This window comes from Dromiciops gliroides, chromosome 5 (assembly GCF_019393635.1).
Source record: "Dromiciops gliroides isolate mDroGli1 chromosome 5, mDroGli1.pri, whole genome shotgun sequence".
NCBI classification, from domain to species: domain Eukaryota; kingdom Metazoa; phylum Chordata; class Mammalia; order Microbiotheria; family Microbiotheriidae; genus Dromiciops; species Dromiciops gliroides.
This window is the reverse complement of record NC_057865.1, coordinates 207,414,300-207,438,740: the sequence shown is the minus strand read 5'-3', so window position 1 is coordinate 207,438,740 and position 24,441 is coordinate 207,414,300. Positions and strand designations below refer to the sequence as shown.

Here is a 24,441-nt window from a genome sequence, read left to right as displayed (position 1 = left end):
CAATTTTCAGTCCTGCATTATTGAACGTAATGTTACCTGAATATTGTTCAATCATTTCCTGTCATGTCCAACTTTGTGACCCTATTTGGAGTTGTCTTGGCCATTTCCTTTTCCAGCTAACTTTACAGATGAGGAAACTGAAGCAAACAGGGTGACTTGCCCCAGAGTCAGATTTGAACTCAGGAAGATGTCTTCCTCACTATAGGCCTGGCACTCTATCCACTGTGCCACCTAGCTGCCCCAATTATTTCACTAATTCACCATATATCAAACACTATGTGTAAGGAACGTAATACAAAGAAAACACTGATACTCTTGACATCACCTTAAAAATTTAGGGGCAGGAAAATGAATCAGCATTTGTTTTTGAAGCACAATGGATTCCATTTTATAAAAAGTCAGCTAAATAGGCAAATGAAATTAACAATTAAATTTATTACAAGGTTTTACACAAAAGAAATGTCTTTTCAAACAGAATCATCTTTGATCCAACAATATTCTCATTCCATCAATCAATAATCAAGGATGCCCCCCCCCACACACACACTCACATAAAACCGCAAAGGTAGCGAGAGGGCAGAAAGCGCTAGGAGTAGAGGGAGGGTGTTGAAAGGAAATTTAGGGTCCAGAGTTGTAGGGGAGGTAGTGTGGAGGGAGGGGAAGGACAGAATACAAACCCCGCCCTCCAACCTTCGGTAAGTGGACAGAAACAGATGGGCACCCTTGCCTTGGTCTTTCCCATTAATTGACTTAAAGAAGGCAAGGAGGATTCCAGCTTCTTTGTAGCTACCTGCCTCTTCCAAACCCGCGCTATTTTATTATTATTGAATGATAGGCCAGCAGCCAACCGGGAAGGGTGCGTGGGCGCGTGCACGCACAGGCATATTGATGAGAGGGGAGTAATTTTTTTTTTTACAATTGGAGAACTCCCTTTTTCTTCTTCCTCTCCCTCCCCTCCCCCTTGTTTACCGTCTCCCCCCTAGATCTCCTTAGTTGACGCGCACTGCGTGTGAATTGGTGAAATCTCTGTAGCTTTAAAAGGCTCCAGAATCTCTCCCTCACCTATCCTTTCCTCTTCTCCAGCTATGGGGATAACTTGGGGCTCCTAGGAGTTCGTGTATTTCCCAAGTGTTCCCAGCCAGCACAACTCCAGCCAGTTAATGGCTTAGAAAGCAAAAGGAGGTTATCAGACTAAGTTTGGGGGAGGGGAGGGAAGGAGAGGACTGAGGTAGTGTAAGGGGAAAAAAAGAAAAAAAGAGCAAGGAAAAGGGGGCGAGAGAAAAGAAGATGAGTTTCCCCGAGGACGGGGTGAGCAGCTTGTGCCAGAAGGCGCTGCACATCGTAGCGGAGCTCTGCTTCGCAGGCCAAGTGGAGTGGGAGAAATGCTCTGGCATCCTCCCCCGAGATAAAGCCAACCGAGGTGGAGGCAGCACAGGTAACAAAAGAAAAAAACCGCGCTGGACGCAAGGGCTCTGCCTACTTTCTTCTGCGTCGTTGTTCTCTGTTTCCAAACTCTTCCAATCTGCCTGTTGCCTTCTCCTCCCAGGGTCCGATTCCCTTCTTTCCCTCCGTATTCTTGTCTGCGATCTGCTCCCGGTTTACCTTGCTGTTGTCGAGCTTTTCTAACGGTCCCACTTTCTTCCAACTGGGAAGTTTTCACCTTGGATTTCATTTTTTCTGCTCTTCTCCAGGGTTCATTTCTAACTGCTTAGCTGCTGTTGCTTTTTTTTTTTTTTTTGCTTCTTTTTCCTTCCTTCCCATCAACATCTTGATCTAGCTCTGCCAAACTGGATTCTCCAGCCGAGTTGGGTATAATCAGGGTGGAAGGCCAGTGCCGTGGTTGCGCTGATTGTACTCCACGGTGTGTGGGAGGTTTGGGGAGTTGGGACTTTGTTCTTCCTCTCTTTCCCTCTCGGATAAAGGCTGAGGTGGGTATCCAATAAGAGTTAAAACAAAACAAACAAAAAACCTTCTGATGTGGCAGAGGTCCAGGACCCTTTTTGCCTCTGAGAGTAACATATATGTGGAGGGAAGTAGCTTTAGGCAACCAGAAGGGAATTAAAGAGAGGTAATCTTTCCAATTGACAATAGTGGCTTGCATTTATAGAATACTTCCAAATATCAAGATGTTTCACATGCATTATTTAACTTGGTCTTTACTAGAACTTTATAGGAGCCAGCAAGGGAGGTGCTGTTATCTCCACGTTACAGAGGAGACTGAGCATCATGTATCATTTAATCTAGTGGACTTGCTGAAGCACACTTGCACAGCCAGGGTCAGAGGGAACTAAGGCGATGGAGCTAAGAACCCAGGTCGTCTGACTCCTGGTCCAGCCCTTCAGAAGCCCTGGGTTGAAGGAATATGAGCCGAGACAGGGGGTGGAAAAAGTACCAGCTCTGGAGTTAGAAAACCTGGGTTCAAGTCCCACGTTCAAATTCCACCTGAGATAGACCCTCAGGCAAATATGTAAGGCAAGTCAATAAATATTTATTGACTATAAATATAATAAATGGCTACCATGTGCTTGGCACTGTGCTAAGTGCTAGTGATAAAAATAAAGGCAAAAAAAGTTCTTTCTCCTAAGGAGCTCACATTATAAAGGGGGAGATAACATGAGAACAATTATGAGCAAATAAGGTATATACAGGATAAATTGGAGCTGGTCTTAAAGGGAAAGCCTAAGTATTAAGGGAGAGAGATTGGATGTAGAAGGGGAGATTTGAGCTGGGATTTGAGGAAGCCTAGAAGTACAAATGAGGAGGGAGAGAACATGCACAAGGGGATAGTGTTTAATTTGAGGAACAAGAACGCCAGTGTCACTGCAAGGGCAAATGACTTACCCATTCTGGGTCTCAGTTTCTTCATTTGTAAAATGAAGGGGTTGGACTAGATGTCCTTAGAGGTCCCTTCCAACCCTAGATCAATAATCTTATGAAATGAGACAGAACTTGGATAGCAAATTGTGTTGTGTGGGGTGAGAGAAGAAATAAGAAAAAGATGAGAAGCTAAGCCGATAATATCCAGAGTTGCTTAGTGCTTAAAGGAATAGTATTTAGAAAATCACTTTTTGCATTGAGGCAGATCAGGTCTCAGACTGTGTCTATGTGGGGGTGTGGGGGGAGGGGTGTGTGTCTGTGTCTGTGTCTGTGTATTTTGTTCCAATGGCTTGATTAAAGAGTGGGATGAAGTAAGTTTCATTGAAGACTTCTTCTAAAGGACATTTCCCTCCCTTATCACTTCCAACCTTTTCCTACCCTATATGTTGAGCATCAGATTTTGTGAAAGCATTACCTCAAAGTGGAAAGCAATACGTGATATGATACCCTTTGGAATAGGAGGAGAGGGGCAGCTAGGTGGTGCAGTGGATAGAGCAACAGCCTTGGATTCAGGAGGACCTGAGTTCAAACCCAGCCTCAGACACTTAACACTTACTAGCTGTGTGACCCTGGGCAAGCCACTTAACCCCCATTGCCTCACAAAAAAAAAAGGAATGGGAGGAGAGCAAATCTTTAAGAGTTGAGTATTTGTTTGCTTGTTTTTAAAGGGACTGAGAGACAAAATGGCTGTAATTATTCATCTAAAACTCAGGATCATGGCAACAATATCCAAAAGAAAATTTTGTTTGTACCCTAGCTCTAGCTACCCAACCTAATGAGATGATGATTCCTGAAGTAAATTGTTGAATGATATCTACTTGTTGCTATTGAAGTGTTTAATAAGATTAGGTATTGGGTTTTTTTTTTTTTGAGAAACACAACTTAATGTCTTTTCCCATTCTTCCTGTACCTTATAAACATCCAGAAATAAATGGGATAGCAGTTTGTATGATGTTTATTCAAATGTATGATTATGAATATGCCCCATAAATATAGAAATAGCATGACCTCAGAGTCACTAAAGTGATTTTCCTAAAGCAATCTTGTCACCATTCCTTAATAAACTCTAACAAAACTCTCTGGCATTCAAAGCCCTTGGTAACCCTTCTATCTCTCCAGTCTTCCTTAACCTCCAACTTACTCTTTGGAGATTTGGTGACACTGGCCCCTGTCTATTCCATGAACAAGAACTCCCTCTCTAGGATCCAGGATTTTCTCTGGCTGTTCCCCATGCCTGGAATGCTCTCCCCTCCTCAGCTCTACCTACAGACCTCCTTGGCTTCCTTTAAGTTCTAACTAAAATTCCACCTCCTACAGGATGCTTCCCCAACCCCTTTTAATTCCAGTGTTGTACTTTCATTAATTACTTCCTATTTATCCTGTCTGTAGTTTGCTTTGTATATATTTATTTGTATGTTGGCTTCCCCATTAGATTGGAAGCTCCTTGAGGGCGAGGACTGTCTTTTGCTTATTTTCATAAGCACAGTAGTAATAGGTGCTTAATAAATGTTGATTGAGGTTGGATAAATTTTACTAAAATGCCATTAAAATAAAGAGTATGGGGGCAACTAGGTGGTGCAGTGGATAAAGCACTGGCCTTGGATTCAAGAGGACCTGAGTTCAAATTTGGTCTCAGACACTTGACACTTACTAGCTGTGTGACCCTGGGCAAGCCACTTAACCCCCATTGCCCTACAAAAAAAAAAAAGAGTATCAGAAGTTAAATTTTATGATGAGCAAAGTCAAAAGTGCAAAAGGAGTTAATTCTTTGTTCGAAGAGCTTACCTTTGCATAGCTCAGAAGCTGAAGTGAAGGACAGGGTTGTAAATATTTAGCATTTGCCCCACTCCCAGTTTAGGTGGGTCAGACACTGGTCATCACCATTTATTCCTTTGATATAATTTCATTTTTCAGGGATATTTAAATTGAATGCCAAAACCAGATTTAGGTAATTTTACCTGTGTAATTATAAGCCCACCTTTTAGTAGAGTGGCTTTGCTTGGCCATGAACAAAAGTATATTTTGCCCAGTATGAAAGCATCTTTATATATCATGAATAGTGGTTGAATCTTAAATATCACTTGTTTTGGGTTTCTTCCCTCTTTGGAGCCCAAAACCTCATTTCACATTTGCTAAACAAAAACAAAAACAAAAACAAAAACAAAAACCTACTTAAGCCTAGAGAAACAAGTTTTTCCCTGTTTTGACATAAGGGAAGGGGGTAGAATGTGTGTGTGTGTGCGTGTGTGTGTGCAGGTAGAAATATAATTTAAAAATAATAAAACTTGAAGTATTTTTTCATTAATGTATATTAATTTTAAGTATTGTATGGCTTTGGCTGGCCACAAAGGCCCTGAGAGTTGTAGTTCCTGGCTAAGAAAGAATGGAAGCTAACACAAGATTAAGACTGTGGGGAGGGGTTCCTCCTGGCCCCCATGAGGACAGCAACAGTTTTGAGGAGCTTTTAAGAAAGAATGAGGACAGAAGAGAGGCATGGTAGATGTCTTTCTGAAGCATTGTAACCATGGCAGCTGGTGGCCATAAAATTTGTAGTTCCCATTTTCCAGACCATTAGAGATGTCTTCTTAATGGACAAGTAGCAAGGTGTGCTACTATATTATCTAATGCTTAGCAAAGAATAGGCACTTAATAAATGATAGTTGATTTGGCCAGTCACTTAGTATGGTAGCTGAAGAACTAAGAGAAAAACAACAGGAAGAATTGACTATCCTTACTATACTCCTGCCTTACTTTTGCTTAATGGGGGTTAATTGTTTTAGAAACTATTTGAGAGATTTAATACTTCTCATAAACATTTGTAGTTGACCCTATCTTTATGTTGCCTGGTATCCCTTTGTTCAAGTCATGAGCGCATGGAATAGTTCTGGGAGCCACACAAGAGTCAGAGTGACTTTTCCCAGTATAGGACTAATAGGGATCAGATGCACCAGCTGTTTCATTACTACACATGCTAGTGTAGAATTACAGTGAACTCAGGTGATTTAAAAACAAATATGTCCCATAGACAAGAGCCTGATAATAAATATTATAAGTTTTTATTAGGGGCAACTAGGTGGCGCAGTGGATAAAGCACCTGCCCTGAATTCAGGGGGACCTGAGTTTGGTTGCAGCCTCAGACACTTGACACTTACTAGCTATGTCACTTAACCTGGGCAAGTCACTTAACCCTCATTGCCTGACCCCTCCCCCCCCCCAAAAAAAAGTCTGATTCCAGGCTAGGAAGAACTACCACTGCCAGGGGCTTTGTGACCAGCCAAAGCTTTGCCAGAGGTTGTTACAAGTGCAAGTTTCAATTATTTTTTAAATGCCAAGAACTATAGTTTTAAAATGTGATCATCATATCCTCTCATTAATTTGTTTATTTAAAAAACTTAAGGACAAGTCTTACTAGCAATATAATAGTAGGATTTAAAGTTGCCACTGTGCTTGATCTCAGCTTTTCACTACAGTTTTAATCAAAAGATAAAAAAAAGTCCCTGTCCTTAAGGAGCTTAAAACTAAAGGGGAAGACTCACTAAATAGGTACATAAAAGATATATGCCAAAAGGAAGGTAAGAAAGCACTATCAGCTTCCAGAAGGAATTGGAGTAGAGGGATGAGGAAAGGACTCCTGTAGGTGATGGTTGAGCTGTCTTGAAGCCAGAGATGTCAAGTGAGTGTCAAGAAGTGAGGAGGGACAGAATTCCAGGCATGAGGAGTAGCCAGTGCAAAGGTTATGTATGTAGTTGATGGAGTTTCAGGTATGGGGAAAAGTTAGTATGCAGCTATTGCTAGATCATAGATGTGAAAGGAATAGCATGTTAAAAAAGACCAGATTGTGAAGATCCTTAAATGCCAAGAAGAAATTGTTATTTGGTCCTCAGAATGTTAATAAAATGTTACTTTGCTCTAACTGCAAGGAATGCAATAAGGCTTTTAGCTTCATTTGACACCCACCCCTGTTGACCCACATGAAAATGGTTCTGGTCTGCAGCAACCTATAAAATAGGTGTACATAACCTGTTACTGTTGCCAAATTTTTCATGACCCCCACATTCTAAGAGAGGGCAGCTAGGTGGCATAGTGGATAGAGCACTGGGCAGCATGTTGGTGGGATCTTGTATGCTTTTGGGTGACTAAGAAACTGTATCATGGAAACAAAAGTCAGTTAGGTCCTGGGACTGTTTTGCTTCCTTCCAGGAAAAATAATCCCTATCTCAGCATATAAGGAGAACTTATACTGTTGGTAGATACTAGTCCTATCACATTCCATTTTTTTAGTGGCAATTTCCTAAGGATCTTCTAGAGATTGCTGTTATTCAGTCATTTCAGTCATGCTTGACTCTCCATGACCCCATTTGGGGGTTTTGTATGTGAGGCCAGATTTGAACTCATGAAGATGAATTTTTCTGATTCCAAGCCCAGTGCTCTATCCACTATGCCACCTAGCTGCCCTCTCTTAGAGTCAAGCTTCTTAGACTGTGGGTAACTGAATGTGGGAGTCATGAAAAATTTGGCAACAGTAACAGGTTATGTATCCCTATTTTATAGGTTGCATAAAAATTTCTCAGGGGATAAGGGATCATGAATGGAAAACATTTAAGAAACCCTGTTCTAGAGGATATTCTACCATTTACATATATTTAGAAAAAATAAGTAAATAAATAAATGTTTAAGAGATAACAACCACCACCAAGACACACAAACACACGCACACAATTTACAGCTCCCCACTCCCTACTAAGGGAGTAACCATAATGAAAAATGTGGGGAAAGAGGGAAAAAACACTTTGAAGGAGAAAAAAATGCCAAAGATCCTAGACTTTTCTTTTGCCCTTCAAAAGGACCAAGTCTTAAGTATCAAAATTCGGGTTCTTGTGATCCTCTGATGTCAAGTCTTTACAGTTCAGAATAAGTCTCTTTATGTAGAGTGGTAATGTTATGAAGGTAAAATTGACAGAACTGGGGGCAGTTAGGTGGCACAGTAGATAAAGCACCAGCCCTGAATTCAGGAGGACTGAGTTCAAATAGGGCCTCAGACACTTGACACTTAATAGCTGTGTGACCCTAGGCAAGTCACTTAACCCTCATTGCCCTGGCCAAATATATGTATATGTATATGCATATGTATATGCATATGTATATATGTATCTATATATATGTATATATGTGTGTGTGTGTATATACATATATATGTGTGTATATATATATATGTGTGTGTGTGTGTGTGTGTGTGTATATATATTTTTTAAGACATCCCCTAAAAGAGAAAAAGACCTATTTATACAAAAATATTTATAGCAGCTCTTTTTGTGGTGGCCAAGAATTGGAAATCAAAGGAATGTCCATCAATTGGGGAATAGCTAAACAAGCTGTGGTATATGATAGTGATGGAATATTATTGTACTATAAGAAATGACAAGCAGGATGCTTTCAGAAAGGCCTAGAAAGACCCAAACTGATGTATGTAAATGAGCAGAATCAAGAGAACATTGTGTACAGAGACAGCAGTATTGTTTGATGAAGCACTGTGAATGACTTAATTATTCTCAGCAATACAATGATCCAAGACAAAAGACTATTGATGAAACATACTATCCACCTCCAAAGAAAGAACTGATATTGACAGAACACGGACTGAAGCATGCTATTTTTCACTTTCTTTCTTTTATTCAAGTTTTCTTGGACAAAATGACTAATATGGTAGTATTTTACATAATTGCACATGTATAACCCATATCTGATTGCTTACTGACTCAGGGAGGGAGAAGGGGAAGGAGGGAAGGAGGAATAAAATTTGGAACTCAAAACTATAAATAAAAATGTTTATCATTTAAAAAAGTTGTTTTTACATGTAATTGGGGAAAATAAAATTCTATTTAAAAAGAGAAGAAACTGAAGGTCAACAGAGAAATTTTTGTTATAAAGTCATTCAGGTGCGTATAACTTTTCATGATCCCATGGACCATACTATTCATGGGGTTTTCTTGGTAGAGATACTGCCATTTCCTTTTCCAGTGGATTAAGGCAAACAGAGGTTAAGTGATTTGCCTGAGGCCATACAGCTAATAAGTGTAAGAGGCTGTAGTTGAACTCAGGTCTTTCTACCTTCAGGCCCAGTGTTCTAACCACTGAGCCATCTAGCTACCTAAATAGAGAAATTAGGGCTAGATAAATAGATTTGAGAATCATCAGGATAGAGGTGTTAATTGAATCCCCTGGAACTGATGAGATCACCAAGTGAAATAGTAAAGAAGGAGAAGAAAAGAGGGCCTAGGACAGAGTTTTGGGAAAGGATAGCACTCTAGCAGGAATGACCTGAATGGAGATCCAGTAAAGGAGAATAAAAAGGAGTGGTTATGAATAAGTAGGAAGAGAACCAGGATAGAGCAATGTGCCAAAAACCTCCAGAGAAGAGAGTCTGAAGGAAAAAAAGACTGCAGAAAAGTCAGAAAGGATGAGGACCGAAAAAAGTACATTAGATTTGACAGTTAGTAACTTTGGAGAGAGAAGTTTCAGTTGAATGGTGAGTTTGGAAGCCAGATGGTAGAAAGTTAAGAATGAAGTGAGAGGAAAGGAAGTGGTGGGCATTCATTAGAGATAGCCTTCTCAAATAGGGGAGAAGAGCTATGGGATGATAGCTAGATGATAGATGGACAGATCAAGTGAGGGTTTTATGAGGATGGGGGAGACATGGGCATGTTTGTAGGTGGTTGGGAAGCAGTCAGTAGACAAGAAGAGATTGAAGTCAAGTGAGAGAGTGGGGATGATAGAGGAGGCAATATGCTGGAGAAGACAGGAGAGAATGGAATCATGTGCATATAGGGGGGTTATTAGCCTTGGCAGAGAAAGGCCACCACATGTGAGGTAGTTAAGGAAATATTAGCAGAAGACATCTAGATGAAATGAGAAGAGGAGAGAAAAAGGATGTCTAAGCAAATAGCTCCAATTTTTTTTCAATGAAAATTCTTAGCTGGGAGAGTAGGGGGAGAGAAAGGCATGGTAGATTTGAGAAGGGAGGAAAATGTTTGGAAGAGCTGATGTGGTTGGTGTGATAGTGAGTTAATTAGGGAGGTATTGCCTTGTTATAGTGAGGGTCCAGTTGAGATCATGTTTGTAGTGGATCCATTCATCATGATTTCATGATTTTCTCTAGCTTTGTTCAGCAATACATGAGTAGGAGATAATGGAATGGATGATGGGAGTGATATAAGGTTGAGGCTTTTGAGGGCAAATTCAGTGATTGAGTGGAAAAGAGGACAGTGTAGAGTTGAACCAGTTTAGTAAGGGGTCAAAATGGGAAGAGAGGAGAGTGTAATTAGTACCCAGGTGATGGTCTTTAAAATAACTATGAGGCTGAGGGGATTGGTGGTCGCATGGAAAAGATGAAGAATAGGGCTTAAGGTTTGCAAAGTAGAGGGAGAAGTGAAATGAAAAAGGAATTTCAGAGTTCATGAATATGGATGTGGTATATTTGTATGTGATGGCCATCTGCCAGGGCTTGGGTTGAGTGGAATGGGAATAAGGAATCAGGCTGTTGGGGTGAGATTGGGATCTTAATGATGCCAGCTAGGGTAGCAGAATCACTGGGGTGGGGAGGGTATCAACAGGTGGGAATTTGTTAGTCACTGAAGAATGGGTAGATTATTGACATGCATAGGAGTTTGGTCTTCAGGTGGAATTCTGTCAGGCCTTAGCATTCTCAGGTGAGGGAGATAACGGATATGCTGAAGGATTGGTGTTACCCTCTTTTGATAGAAAGCAGGAGATATGATTGAATGATGTTTATTCTCTTCCCAAAAGAATGCTGGGGACCAGGTACAGGATCTGTTGTGACTGAGTGATATTTCTTCCCTTCTTGCTAAAGGCAGGAAAGTAAAACTCCATGGAATGGTGTTTCTACTTTTGAGGAAGGCAGTAAACCAGGTAGGAGACCTGATGTCTTGGAATGGTGTCTTTTTCTTTTTTGGCAGGGCAATGAGGGTTAAGTGACTTGCCCAGGGTCACACAGCTGGTAAGTGTCAAGTGTCTGAGGCCAGATTTGAACTCAGGTACTCCTGAATCCAGGGCTGGTGCTTTATCCACTGCACCACCTAGCTGCTCCTGTCTTTTTCTTTTGACTCCAGTGGCAAGAGACTGGTGCACAATCACATTTCTTTACTTCCTGAGGAAGACAGAAGACCTGGCATAATGGTATGGTATTTTCTCCCCTTACCCCCAGTCAAGAGGTGGAATGCATTTCTACTCTTCCCAAGGAAGACTTGGACAACACCAAAGGGCCCCTGGAGTCTTGGTGCTGACTTTCCTTGTACAGTTTTATCCATACCCCCATGGGCTGGCCATCAATTGCTTTCTTATAGCCCTATGTTTTAGGAGCCACATCCAAAACTCCCTCTAGGATAGGGTGTCATTGCCATCTGCCTACCTATTACTCCTCCCTCCATTCCTAAGAGTGTCTTTTTGCACTAAGTATTTTCCCAAGCCACAACTGTCTCAGCTCAACTTTCACCAATATATCAGACCTCAGCTGTATAGTTGTGTGTCAGGGAAGACCCATAGCTAAAGGATTTCTAGTGGGACTCCACCCAGAAGCAGGGCTCTATTTGTCTCTGAGACAGGCTGGAATTTGAGTGTGGCAGGCCATGGCAGGCTAAATAAATCCAATCTATCAAATCTATTTTCTTTAGGACCTTCATTCCTTTTGCAAATTCCCTTTAGGGAGATAATCTGAAATTGGTTTTAATAACTCCCCTTCTCAGCTACCTAACAAGTGACAAAAAATGCTCCCTATCTGGAGGCTCTAAGTATGTCTTTAGAGAACTCTTCTCTCCTTTTCTACCCATCTTGACTTGTTAGTGAACCAATTCAACTCTACACTTTCCTCCTCTTTTGAATCTCTCACCCCCTTAACTCTCATCCTTGGCTCACTCCCACCATTTGTCACCTTTGTTTGCTGAAGGAAGGTGGAGAAAATCGTGCAACCTTCCTTAGTGAACTTTATGTTATATAAACTTAACTGGGCCCATTTCCTAGCACCACGCCTGGCACATAGTAGGCAATTAATAAATAGTTGTTGATTGATTACATTTATCTTTAATAGTCATTCAGCTGATACAAGCAAAGATTAATAAAGTACTAATAAATTAAAATAATAAATTTTAAAATAGTAATAAACTAATAAAGGCTTTCTAAAATGAAATAGGAAAGGTAGGTAAAAAACAACAAACTACTTTTTTCTTAAACCTGAACACAATTTCCAATAAATACATATAATGTGTGGAATCAGTCAAAAAACTTTGATTAAGAACCATATAACTGTCAAACACTGTGCTAAGCACTGGGTATATACAAAGAATGTCAAAAGACAGTTCCTTCTCTCAATGAATTAATAGTCTAATAGAGGAGATAACATATAGGGAAAACATGGAGAGATGCACATATACACAGGAAACACATGTGGCCAGTGCACATATCTGGGAACGTGTGTCCACAAGAGGATATGGCTCAGGTAGCTGAAAGTGCTGATTTCTTGCATGGTCCTCAAATGAAAAATTCAGCCACCTCCAAGCTCTAAATCTCATTATCTATGGAAATACAATCAGCTTACACCAGGCTGCTGTGGAGGTGTCATGGAGTCCATGGCAATACCAATATAGTAAGTCTTACTCTGTGCCAGGCTCTGTGCTAAGCTCTTTACAATTATTTCATTTGATCCTCACAACAAACCTGGAAAATAGGTGCAATTATTATCCTCATTCTACAGATGAGGAGAAAGGGTTAAGTAATTTGTCTAGGATCACACAGATAATAATTGAGACTAGATTTGAACTTAGGCCTTCCTGATTCCAGGTTCAGTGCAGAATGCCACCTAGATGATAAGTCCCAGTGGAAGGCCTTGACTAGTCAACTTAGAACAAGCAATGTAGTATGAGTGGAATTCTTCTGTTGGCTAAATTGAATAATTTTTTTTTTTTTTGCGGGGAAATGGGGGTTAAGTGACCTGCCCAGGGTCACACAGCTAGTAAGTGTCAAGTATCTGAGGCCGGATTTGAACCCGTGTACTCCTGAATCCAAGGCTGGTGCTTTATCCACTGCGCCACCTAGCTGCCCTAAATTGAATAATTAAATGTTATGAGAATTGTAGCAGTAAGATGTGTGTGATAAATGTTGAGTATCTATATATAGTCTCAGTTGACCTGCTTGCTCAGTGCACAGATTGAATTGAAGAAAGTAGTGAATTCTAGGTAAAGATGACTAGGTGGGGAAGCTAGGTGGTACAGTGGATGGAGCACCAGCCTTGGAGTCAGGAGAACCTGAGTTCAAATTCAGCCTCAGACACTTGACACTTACTAGCCATGTGACCCTGGGCAAGTCACTTAACCCCAATTGCCCCTCACAGAAATAAAATAAAATAAAGATAACTAGGTGAGCAGACATAGGACCTGTTGGGAGGTAGTCCAGTTTGCTTATGTTCAGTTGTTTTTCAGTCATGTTTGACTCTTCATGACCCCATTTAGGGTTTTCTTGGCAAAGATACTGAAGTGGTTTGTCATTTTCTTCTCTAGCTCATTTTGCAGATGAGAGAATGAGGCAAACATGATTAAGTGACTTCCCCTGGGTCATACAGCTAGTAAGTCTGAGGCTGGGTTTGAACTCATGGAGATAAATCTTTCTGATTCCAAGCTCAGTGTTCTATCTACTGCACCACCTAGCTGCCCACTCTAGTTTGCTTATAGTATGTGTATATGTAGTATAACTCAGTAGGGATTAATTAGCCTTTCTTTTTTTTAATTAGCCTTTCTTAAGCAGAAAAATCTGAGAGGAGGAAAGAGGAGAATTTTGTATTCTATTGTACCCTTGTACTTAAGGAATCAGTGTGCAGTGGATCCTAAAATGTTTTACTAGAATTTTACATTTAATCCCATTTCATTCAGTCTTGAACTAGGGGATATTAAGTTAAGTAATGAACCTTTAAAAAACTAATTTAATCAAATTGTGGGACTATTTCAAGAAAATAAACTAGCATTACTAACTATAATCTTTATTGTTCCTTTGGTTTTTAACTTAGTAGTCCTTGATTTAAGAAGTGTTATAACTAAGTTATATTTAGAGGCATATTGCCATTTTCTAGCCAACTAATTTGCTACAGTGAGCCTCTGAGAGGTGGTTTTAATGCATATTCAATTTGAAATATATATTGATTCATTCAGCAGTGATTTATGAAGCCTCTACTATATGCAAGCTGTTTTGATAAGGGCATTATCAGACATTAAGTGATTGAAAGCATTTTTTTATGCAGCAGTTTCCTTGGTTAATGAATGAAACAGTATTGTACATTCATCAGGTTAATATAAATTTAGGTAATAATATAAAAATTATAAAGCATTTACTCTATTTGAGGGTACATGCAAAGTTTAAAAAACAGGTTATTATTTAAATATGGTATGAATGAGTACCTAGGACCCACTAAACTCAATATAAATGTCAAATAATAATAGATTGGTCAGGTAGATAGGGAAGTGGATAGAATGCCAAGTTTGGAGTCAGGAATACTCATCTTCATTAGTTCAGATCCAACCTCATGTACTTACTAGCTGTGTGACCCTGGGCAAGTCATTTATTTAACCATGGTGGCCTCAGTTTCCTCACCTGTAAAATGAGCAGGAGAAGGAAATGGTAAACTATTCTAGTATCTTTGCTAAGAAAACCTCAAATGGGGTTACAAAGAATCAGACACGACCAAAATGACTGAACAGCAACAAATAATAGATAAAATTTGTAAAATGTTTTAAAATTTGAAAAAATTCTCATGATAATCTTGTAAGGTAGAGAGTGCAAGTATTTTCCGTCTTTTATAGATAAAGAAACTGAGGCCCTGAGATTTGACTTGCCCATGGTTACAAAGCTAATACATTTCTGAATCAGGATTCCAAACCCAGGTCTCACTCTCCTTCTCCATGCTCTACCAAATTAGGCAACACAAAATAAAGGGAAATCCTGGGTGAAAGAGGAATATCAGATTCCTTTGTTTGTAGCCTACCACAGGATATGGCATGAATAATCAACATTCTCATTTTAGTCAAAAGTTTCTAACATTTTCCTTTTAGTTTTTAACTGGATTTGGTAATAAATGCTTTATCAAATATGAGTCTTAACATTTCTATTTTCAGCCTAGATAGAGGTTTTAACAAGCAATGAGTCAGACAGTGGGAGAGGGAAAAAAAGACATAAGGGCCTGGTAAATCCATGAATTCAATAGAGGTAGACCAAAAGAAAAAAAGGTTAGATATCCAAAGAAGAGCATACTTGTATACTTTTTCCCGCCAGCCAGAGATAGAAGAATAAAGGTTTGGTAGCTATGTGGTGTAGTAGGTTATTGTTGTTCGTTAACTTCAGCTGTGTTCGACTCTTAACGACCCTATTTGGGGTTTTCTTGGCAAATATATTGGAGTGCTTTGCCATTTCCTTCTCTAGCTCATTTTACACAAGAGGAACTGGGGCACACAGCTAGTAAGTATCGAAGGCCAGATTTGTGCTCAGTAAGATAAGTCTGAGTCTTCCTGACCGGCACTCTATCCATTGCACCACTACAATTGGAGTGAGGAAGGCATAAATTCAAATCCTGTCTCAGACACTAGCTATATAACCATAGGCAAGTCATTTAACCTATATGGCATGGTTTATTCATATGTAAAAAGAAGAGATTGTACTCCATAGCCTCTGCACCTCATGAAGCTGTCCTAAACCTAGACATCTGGATAAATGATTGACTTGGCACAAAAAAGGTGTGTGTGTGTGTGTATACACGTATATGTATAAGTGTGTATATATATGTGTATATATGTAATTATGTATGTATACACACTTTTAAAAAGAGTTTACTTAGCTTGTAACTTATCCAGCAGGTGACAAGGCTACATAGAATTATACTTTAATTTTTTTTTTTTGGCCGGGCAATGGCAGTTAAGTGACTTGCCCAGGGTCACACAGCTAGTAAGCGTCAAGTGTCTGAGGTCAGATTTGAACTCAGGTACTCCTGAATCCAGGGCCGGTGCTTTGTCCACTGCGCCACCTAGCTGCTCCTATACTTTAGTGAACAGATTCCTCGTGACTTATTCTGTATCCTGCAAAGAGACTCATTCTAGGTTGCAATTGCAGTATCCAGAAATAATTGAGATTCTCACTAGATCAGAGAAGCAATGTTGTTTTTTTTCCCCCTTGCAATTGCTATTATCCCCAAATACTGGATGCTGTATCAATTGCTCAGGCAATAGACAAGACAAAGGCTATACAACTGGAGGATGCCTATTTTACTTTTATCATCTTGCTTTTCATGACTTCTCCCCCCAACTTTTACTATCTTTTTTCCTGTTCTAACTTAGTTAAATTTTTACTATGCCCACTGCCCTTAACCTCGATGTCTGCTTGGCTTGATCAAAGTCCAACACTCGAATGGGGCAAATGGAGTTGAATAATGTTATAAGACACCAAGAAATAATAAAACTAGAAAAACTAGAAGAAAATCTAAAACATTTCATTAGAAAAACAAACTGATCTGGAGAACAGATCGAGGAGAGACACTATAAGAATTGTTGGACTACCCAAAACATAATAAAAAAGAATCTGGGGGCAGCTAGATGGCGCAGTGGATAAAGCACCGGCCCTGGATTCAGGAGGACCGGAGTTCAAATCCGGCTTCAGACACTTAACATTTACTAGCTGTGTGACCCTGGGCAAGTCACTTAACCCCAATTGCCTCACCAAAAAAAAAAAAAAAGATTAAAAAGAATCTGGACATAATATTACAAGAAATTATTAAGAAAAATTGCCAAAAAAAAGAAAGAAAGAAAAATTGCCCTGGAGTTCTAGAACAAGAGAGTAAAGTATAGATAGAAAAAAAAATTACCATTTACCATCTGAAAGAGATCCCAGGAGGAAAACTTACAGGAGTGTCATAGGCACTGGAAATTTTAAACTCCCAGGTTAAGGAGAAAATATTGCAAGCAACAAGGAAAAAAACCAACTTAAATACTGCAGAAATACAGTCAGGATTTCACAAGACCTAGAATCTTCTGCTCCAAAAGACTGTGCATCTTAGAACATTATATTTTGAAAAGCAAATGAGCTGGGGATGCATCCAAGAATAACTTACCCAGCAAAGTTGAGAATAATCCTGAGTGGGAAAAAAATGAACATTTGATGAACTGACAGACTCTCAGGTGTTTGTAACAAAAAGATCAGAACTCAATGGAAAATTTGATATAAAAGATTCAAAAGAAATATAAAGAAAACATTAAAGATTAATTATAAGGCATTTATTAAGGTCAAACTGTTTACTTATTTTATATATACACATATGAAATATCTCTACATCATAGAGATGTTATGACATGTATATGTATGTGTATGTATTTATATGTATGAAATTATCAGTATTCTTAAAAGTGTGGTCATGTTAGTAATAACAGTTTGAAAGAAAGATTGTGGCTGAGTTGAGTATGATGGGGTAATTCTAAAGAACAAAATTGGGTAGAAAAAGGTAAAAGGGAGTAATTATATTATAAATATGGGGAATGAAAGGAAGAATTAATACAGAGGAAGCAAATGGGAGGGGAGGGCTGGTAATATTGGTATGATGCTCTCATTTGGGTTGAAGAGGAACAATGTGTCTATCTGGAAGGGTGAAGGGTGTAGAAGTCTTCTGAACATGTAGAGAGGTGAGAAAACTGGGAAACAGGGTGAGGCTTTTAAATGGGTGTGTAGATTGGAATTTGGGAGGGTGGGAGAGAGGATAGGAGGACTGTTGGAGGGGTAGGTTAAATAGGGGGTGGGAAGGTGCTGGGAGAAGATAAGGTAACAGGGATAGGGTAAAAAGAGAAGCTGAAAGAAAATAGTGAGTAAAAATAAGATGGAGGGAAATTCACAAATAGTTATTATAACTTTGAATGTGAATGGGATGTTTATAGCAGCTCTCTTTGTGGTGGCAAAGAACTGGAAATTTCAGAGATCATTATCAATTGGGGAATGGCTGAACAAATTGTGGTGTATGGTTGTGATGGAATACTACTGTGTTATACGGTAAAACTTCTTAAACTGTGGGTCTCAACCCCATATGGTATCATGTAACTGAATGTGGGAATCACAAAAATTTGGCAACAGTAAAAGGTTATGTATACCTATTTTATATATCCAGGATCAAGTAAAATTTTCTTGGGTGAAAAAGGGTTGTGAGTGGAAAAAATGTTTAAGCCTTATTATAGGGAATGATGAGTTCAGCGAAAGACTTGCATGAAATGATGAGGAGTGAAGTGAGCAGAGCCAGGAGGGCATTGTATACAGGAACAGCAGTGTTTGGTTGTTTTTTAAAAAATAATAAACATTTTTATTTATAGTTTTTGAGTTCCAATTTTTTCTCTTCCCTCCCCTTCTCCCTCCCTGAGTCAGTAAGCAATCAGATATGGATTATACATGTGCAATTATGTAAAACATTACCATATTAGTAATTTTATACAAGAAAAATTGAATAAAAGAAAAAATGAAAGAAAGTGAAAAATAGCATGCTTCAGTCTGTTATCAATCAATATCAGTTCTTTCTTTGGAGGAGGATAGTATGCTTTATCATTAGTCCTTTGGGATTGTCTTGGATCATTGTATTACTGAGAATAGTTAAGTCATTCACAGTTCTTCATCAAAAAATATTGCTCTCTCTGTGCACAATGTTCTCTTGGTTCTGCTCACTTCACTAAACATCAGTTCATATAAGTCTTTCCAAGCCTTTCTGAAATCATCCTGCTTGTCATTTCTCATGGCACAATAATATTCCATCACCATCATATGCCACAGTTCATTTAGCCATTCCCCAATTGATGGGCACCCCTTTGATTTCCAATTCCTAGCCACCACAAAAAGAGCTGCTAGAAATATTTTTGTACAAATAAGTCTTTTTCTCTTTTTTGGGATGTCTTTGAGATATAAACCTAGCAGTGGTAGATGATGTTTTAAGAACAATTTGAATTTAATAATGACTATAACAGTCATCTTAACTATAATAAATATACAAATTAAAAATAAAGGACATATGAAGAAAGATGCTATCTGAATCAAGAAAAAGAACTGATAAATAGAAGTATGTATAGAATAATTTTACATTTATACCTTTTTGTGTCTGATGGTAGCCATCTCCAGGGTGTATTGTGGGGAGGGAAGAAATTTAAATGATAACTGTAGTATATTTGGAGGGAATAGCAAGTTGTACATAGTAGATTTGCAGTTTCATGTGCAATCACCTTTTTAACTGTTACAGAAATGCTTATTTTGTTTCCTGAATTGAAAATAAAATAATTTTTTAAACTAGCTAAATATTTAGTACATAAGTTATTTTTTCATTTCATTAATACTTTGAGATCACGTTTTTAATGCAGTATTCATATGGATTATTTAATGCACTGCCACAGACAGATGAATGCCAAATCAAAAAAACTTTTTTGTTAAGTAAGTGAACTTTCAAATGAAGAGACATGCTTTATTTGGCCTCACAGCTCTGGTTAAAACAAATACCACGTGTTTAAAAATGTTGCAAGGACAATTATATCACTTTTTAAAATATGGGTGACTAAAACTTTTTTTGAAGCTTGTTACAATTGAAATGAAGATAAACTGAGCACATTCAATTTATTGGTCTTTTTCTCAGGAAGCCTTGGAAGTCCCCTAATTAACTTAATGTCCATTTTTTCCTCTGAAAGAAAATGCTCAGTTTTGTTGGGTAGTTGATCATGGATTGTAATCCAAGCTCCTTTGCCTTTCTGAATATCATATTCTTGTTTTTTTGTTTTTGTTTTTGTTTTTTGGTGAGGCAATTGGGGTTAAGTGACTTGCCCAAGGTCACACAGCTAGTTAAGTTTCAAGTGTCTAAGGATGGATTTGAACATTAATTCCTTTGACTCTCTTAATCTTTTGTTCTTCCATAAGAATTTTATTATTTTTTTCTAGCTTTATGAAATAATTGTTGGTAGTTTGATTTGGCACGGCACTGAATAAGTAAATTAATTTAGATAAAATTGTCATTTTTATTATATTAGCAATGCGTACCCATGAGCAATTTATATTTTTTCCATGTGTTTAGACCTGATTTTATTTGTGTGAAAAGTGTTTTGTTCATATAGTTCCGGGGTTTGTCTTGGCAAGTGGACTCCCAAGTATTTTATATTGTCTACTGTTACTCTAAATGAAATTTCTCTTTCTGCCTCTTGCTGCTGGACTTTGTTGGTCATATATAGATATGTTGATGATTTATGTGAATTTATTTTATATCCTGCAACTTTGCTAAAGTTGTTAACTGTTTCCAGTAATTTTTTAATTGATTCTTTAGCATTCTCTAAGTATACCATCATATCATCTGCAAAGAGTGCTAATTTTGTTTCCTCGTTACCTATTCTAATTCCTTTAATTTATTTTTATTCTTATTGCTATAGCTAATATTTCTATTACAATATTAAATAGAGGTGATAATAGCCATCCTTGCTTCACCCTTGGTTGTACTGGGAAGGCTTCTAGCTTATCCCCATTACAGATAATGCTTGCTGATGGTTTTAGATAAATATTACTTGTCATTTTAAGGTAAGCTCCACTTATTCCTATGCTCTCTGGTGTTTGTAATAGGACTGGGTACTGTATTTTGTCAGAGATGTTTTATGCTTCTATTGAGATAATCATATGATTTCTATTGGTTTTATTATTGATATAGTCAATTATGCTGATAGCTTTTCTAAAATGAAATAAAATATAAAGTATGAAATCAATATTTGATTTTTCTCAAACTTTAGTAGCCCATGCTTTCTTATTTGATTGCCAAAGAATTGGAAGTCATTAATAAGGTTGCAGGCTCTCTGAGTGCCAGTCTGAAAACTGATAATCAATTGATTTTAATTTAGAATCCTCCCAATAAAACTGTTACTCAGCCTTAAATTATTTTGTTTGTTTGTTTTTTGTTTTGTTTTGGGATGAATAATGAAGGTTAAGTGACTTGCCCAGCTAGTCATTGTCAAGCAGTGTTACATACCTAGTAAGTGTCAAGTGTCTGAGGCTGGATCTGAACTCAGGTCCTCCTGATTCCAGGGCCAGTGCTTTACCTACTGTTCCACCTAGCTGCCCCAGCCTTAGATTCTTTTTTTTTTTTTTTGCAGGCAATGAGGGTTAAGTGACTTGCCCAAGGTCACACAGCTAGTAAGTGTCAAGTGTCTGAGGCCAGATTTGAACTCAGGTCTGCCTGAATCCAGGGCCAGTGCTTTATCCACTGTGCCACCTAGCTGCCCTCCCTTAGATTCTTTAAATCTAGTTTTGTTTTGTTTTCTCAAAAATGTAAATTCTGGAAGTCTTCTATTTCCAGAATGAGCCTTTTTCATCTACATCAAAAATTTGTTGATCAGTGCGTCCAGCTTCTGTGGTTATTTTCTTTAAAATGTTAGGATATTTAGCTCTTACATCCTCATTTTCACTGGCTACCTCTTTAATAATTTTAGCATTATGCAATTGAACTCAATTTTTAAAACAAGTGAATAAGCAAAATATGTAGTGAAAATTTCTTCACTAGTTACTTCATTTTCATTTCCTGTTACTGCCTTAAATAAAATTAAAGCTTTTATCTGTGTGATTGTTCTTCTAAGAATGAGTTGGTTCTGGGACGCTAATCTACTGTTGGTGGAGCTGTGAATGGATCCATCCATTCTGGAGAGAAATTGGGAACTATGCCCAAAGAGGTATAAAACTGCATACCCTTATTTATTTATTTATTTATTTATTTATTTATTTTTTTGATGAGGCAGTTGGGGTTAAGTGACTTGCTCAGGGTCACACAGTTAGTAAATGTCAAGTGTCTGAGGCCAGATTTGAACTCAGGTCCTCCTGAATCCAGGGCCGGTGCTTTATCCAGTGTGCCACCTAGCTGCCCCAAAACTGCATACCCTTTGATCCAGAAATACCACTGCTAGGTTTATATCCCAAAGACATCCCCCAAAAGAGAAAATATTTGTACAAAAAAGTTTCTATCAGCTCTTTTTGTGGTGGTTAAGAATTAGAAATCAAAGGAATCCTCATCAGTTGGGGAATGGCTAAACAAATTGTGGTATATGATAGTGATGGAATATTATTGTGCTATAAGAAATGACAAGCAGGATGATTTCAGAAAGGCCTGGAAGGACTTGTATGAACTGATGTATAGTGAAGTGAGTGGAACCAAGAGAACATTGTGCACGGAGGCAGCAATATTGTTTAATGGAGAAATGTGAATGAATTGGCTAGTCTTAGCAATACAATGCTGAGGACTAATGATAAAACATATTATCCTCCTCTAAAGAAAAGACTGATATTGATTGTACACAGACTAAAGCATGCTGCTTTTTACTTTCTTTCATTTTTTTCTTTTATTCAAATTTTCTTGTGCAAAATAACTAGTATCATAATGTTTTACATAATTGCCCATATCTGATTGCTTACTGACTCAGGGAGGAAGGAGGGGAGGGAGGGAAGGAAGGATACAATTTGGAACTCAAAGCTTTAATAAAATGTTTATTTTTTTTTTAAAGAATATACCTCCTTCCTATATTTGCAGTGGTTGGGAATTTGAGGTGTGGAATATTATAAATAATGTAATACTTGATAGATGTGTTGGTTAGTTTTTTAAAAATATTTTTCCCTCTTTGTTAAAATAGATAATATCTGATTTCCTATTGCCTCAGGGAGGGGGGCAAGGGGAGAAAGGGATAGAATTTGGAGCTCATAACTTTAAATAAAAATGTTAAGAAAAAAGGTGACTTCAAAAAAAAGATAGTTCTTTGGGAAAGAAGGAAGATGTATTGGAAATTGTTAGTGATTTAAAACAAATGAATTAATACCATTTTAAAAAGAACTCTAATGGGAAATCTGATGGGTATATTTAGCTTGGAATTGTTAACCATAATTAATTGTAGGACTTGAAAATACAATTCTGGAATTATCAAAAAGGACTTGTGGATTTGTAGAATAGAGCTCACAGGACAATATCTATTTCTTATAATGGTGTAATTCCCACTTAGAGTATAAGGGACAATTCATATTAATATTTAACATTCTGTGAAAAATGATTATTAATAAGCAATATCTTGGGGAGATTCAGATCTCCCCCCTTCTCCCTAAGTCCTGACTTTTAAAAAGTACAGTTTCTCCTTGATAAAATTGCATTAATTCTCTTCATCTTGGTCAGACCCCACCCAAAAGTGCAAGGAATTTAATCTAGGGTAGGGAAGCTCATTGTGTTCTACTCAAATTTGGGTGTAGACAAATTCTTTTGTTTAGATAGTGAAGGCTTCTGGGGCTGGGGGTTGGGGGGTTTCACTCAGGCCCTCCAATGGAGAGGGGAGACATTCTTTGAATTCTTAGCCCAAGACTGACAGGTCTTCAGCCCCATTGACCAACTGCCATGAATTTTTTTTTTTTTGGTCTGAGAGAGACAGGCAAATGACCATCCTTTGGCATTAATTAATAAAATTAATTAATAAAATTATTAAATTACCCAGAAACTATGTCTTTCAACTTTTTAATCATCACAGTTCTCATCGTCTTAAAATAAGTATAAAAGTTTCAGTTTAAGGAACAGCCGGGCAAAGCTTTTGCAGATGAACATTTGCTAATACACTTGGTCAGTCATGTAGGCAATTCTCCCCCCCCACCCCCCCATAATCAAATTTTCCAAGAGTCTTTAAAAAAATTTTAAAAGGCAAAAGAAATAATTTTCTGCTTTCAATGACTATATGAAAACTATAGGGCTTTTTTTTTTTAGGTCAGCTACAGTGTAGTTAATACAGTGGATAGATCTCTGGGCTTAGAAGTCAGGAAGACCTAACTTCAAATTTGACCCCCAGACATTTGGTAGTTATATGATCCTGGGCAAGTCACTTAACCCCTTTTTGCCTCAATTTCCTCAGTTATAAAATGGGGATAATAATAACACTTACTTCCATGGTTGTGAGGATCAAATGAGAAAATATCTGTTAAAATCTTTAGTGTAGTGTCTGGCACATACTAGGTGGTTTATAAATTCTTATTCTTCTCCATATGTGTGTAATTTAAAATATTGGGAACTAGGCTGGGTTTTCTAAAATATTGCTACTTATAAATTAATGGCTATTTCACCAGTTTTGGCAGTAAGCATTTATTATTAATTAATATCACATATTTAAAAAGTACTGACCACATGTTCCCCTGACTTCCCTATTAGTCACATTCCTAAACAATTACATACCCAGCATGGAGAGTAAAAGGGTCCTGGGAAGAAGGACCAAGAGACAAAAGTGAGCGACCCTTGTCTGCCCAGGGATTTTTATCCTCTTTTTGGTAGAGGTGGGTCACCACACATTGATCTAAGCTAATTGATTAGTATAATTCAGCTCCATTGATTGACATGACTTGGGGAGTGGTCTAGAGATCAAATTCCAACCATATAGGTGTGCTTCTTCCCCTAGCTAATCAGAAGAATCAATCTGCATTCCTTTAGTTAAGCTGAAGGCTCATCCCAGGCTGGTTTCTGGTGAG

The 24,441-nt window shown here is 38.1% G+C and overlaps 1 protein-coding gene across 1 annotated transcript in view; it reads left to right on the top strand.

Annotated features, from left to right (window-relative positions):
- Positions 1-993: 993 nt before the first annotated feature.
- The window catches only part of SYT10 (synaptotagmin 10), a 79,342-nt gene continuing 55,894 nt past the window's right edge, over positions 994-24,441 (top strand). The window contains exon 1 of the mRNA XM_043968146.1: positions 994-1,435. Coding sequence (XP_043824081.1) covers positions 1,288-1,435 — 148 coding nt within the window. The 5' untranslated portion in view covers positions 994-1,287. The remainder of the gene's footprint in view (positions 1,436-24,441) is intronic.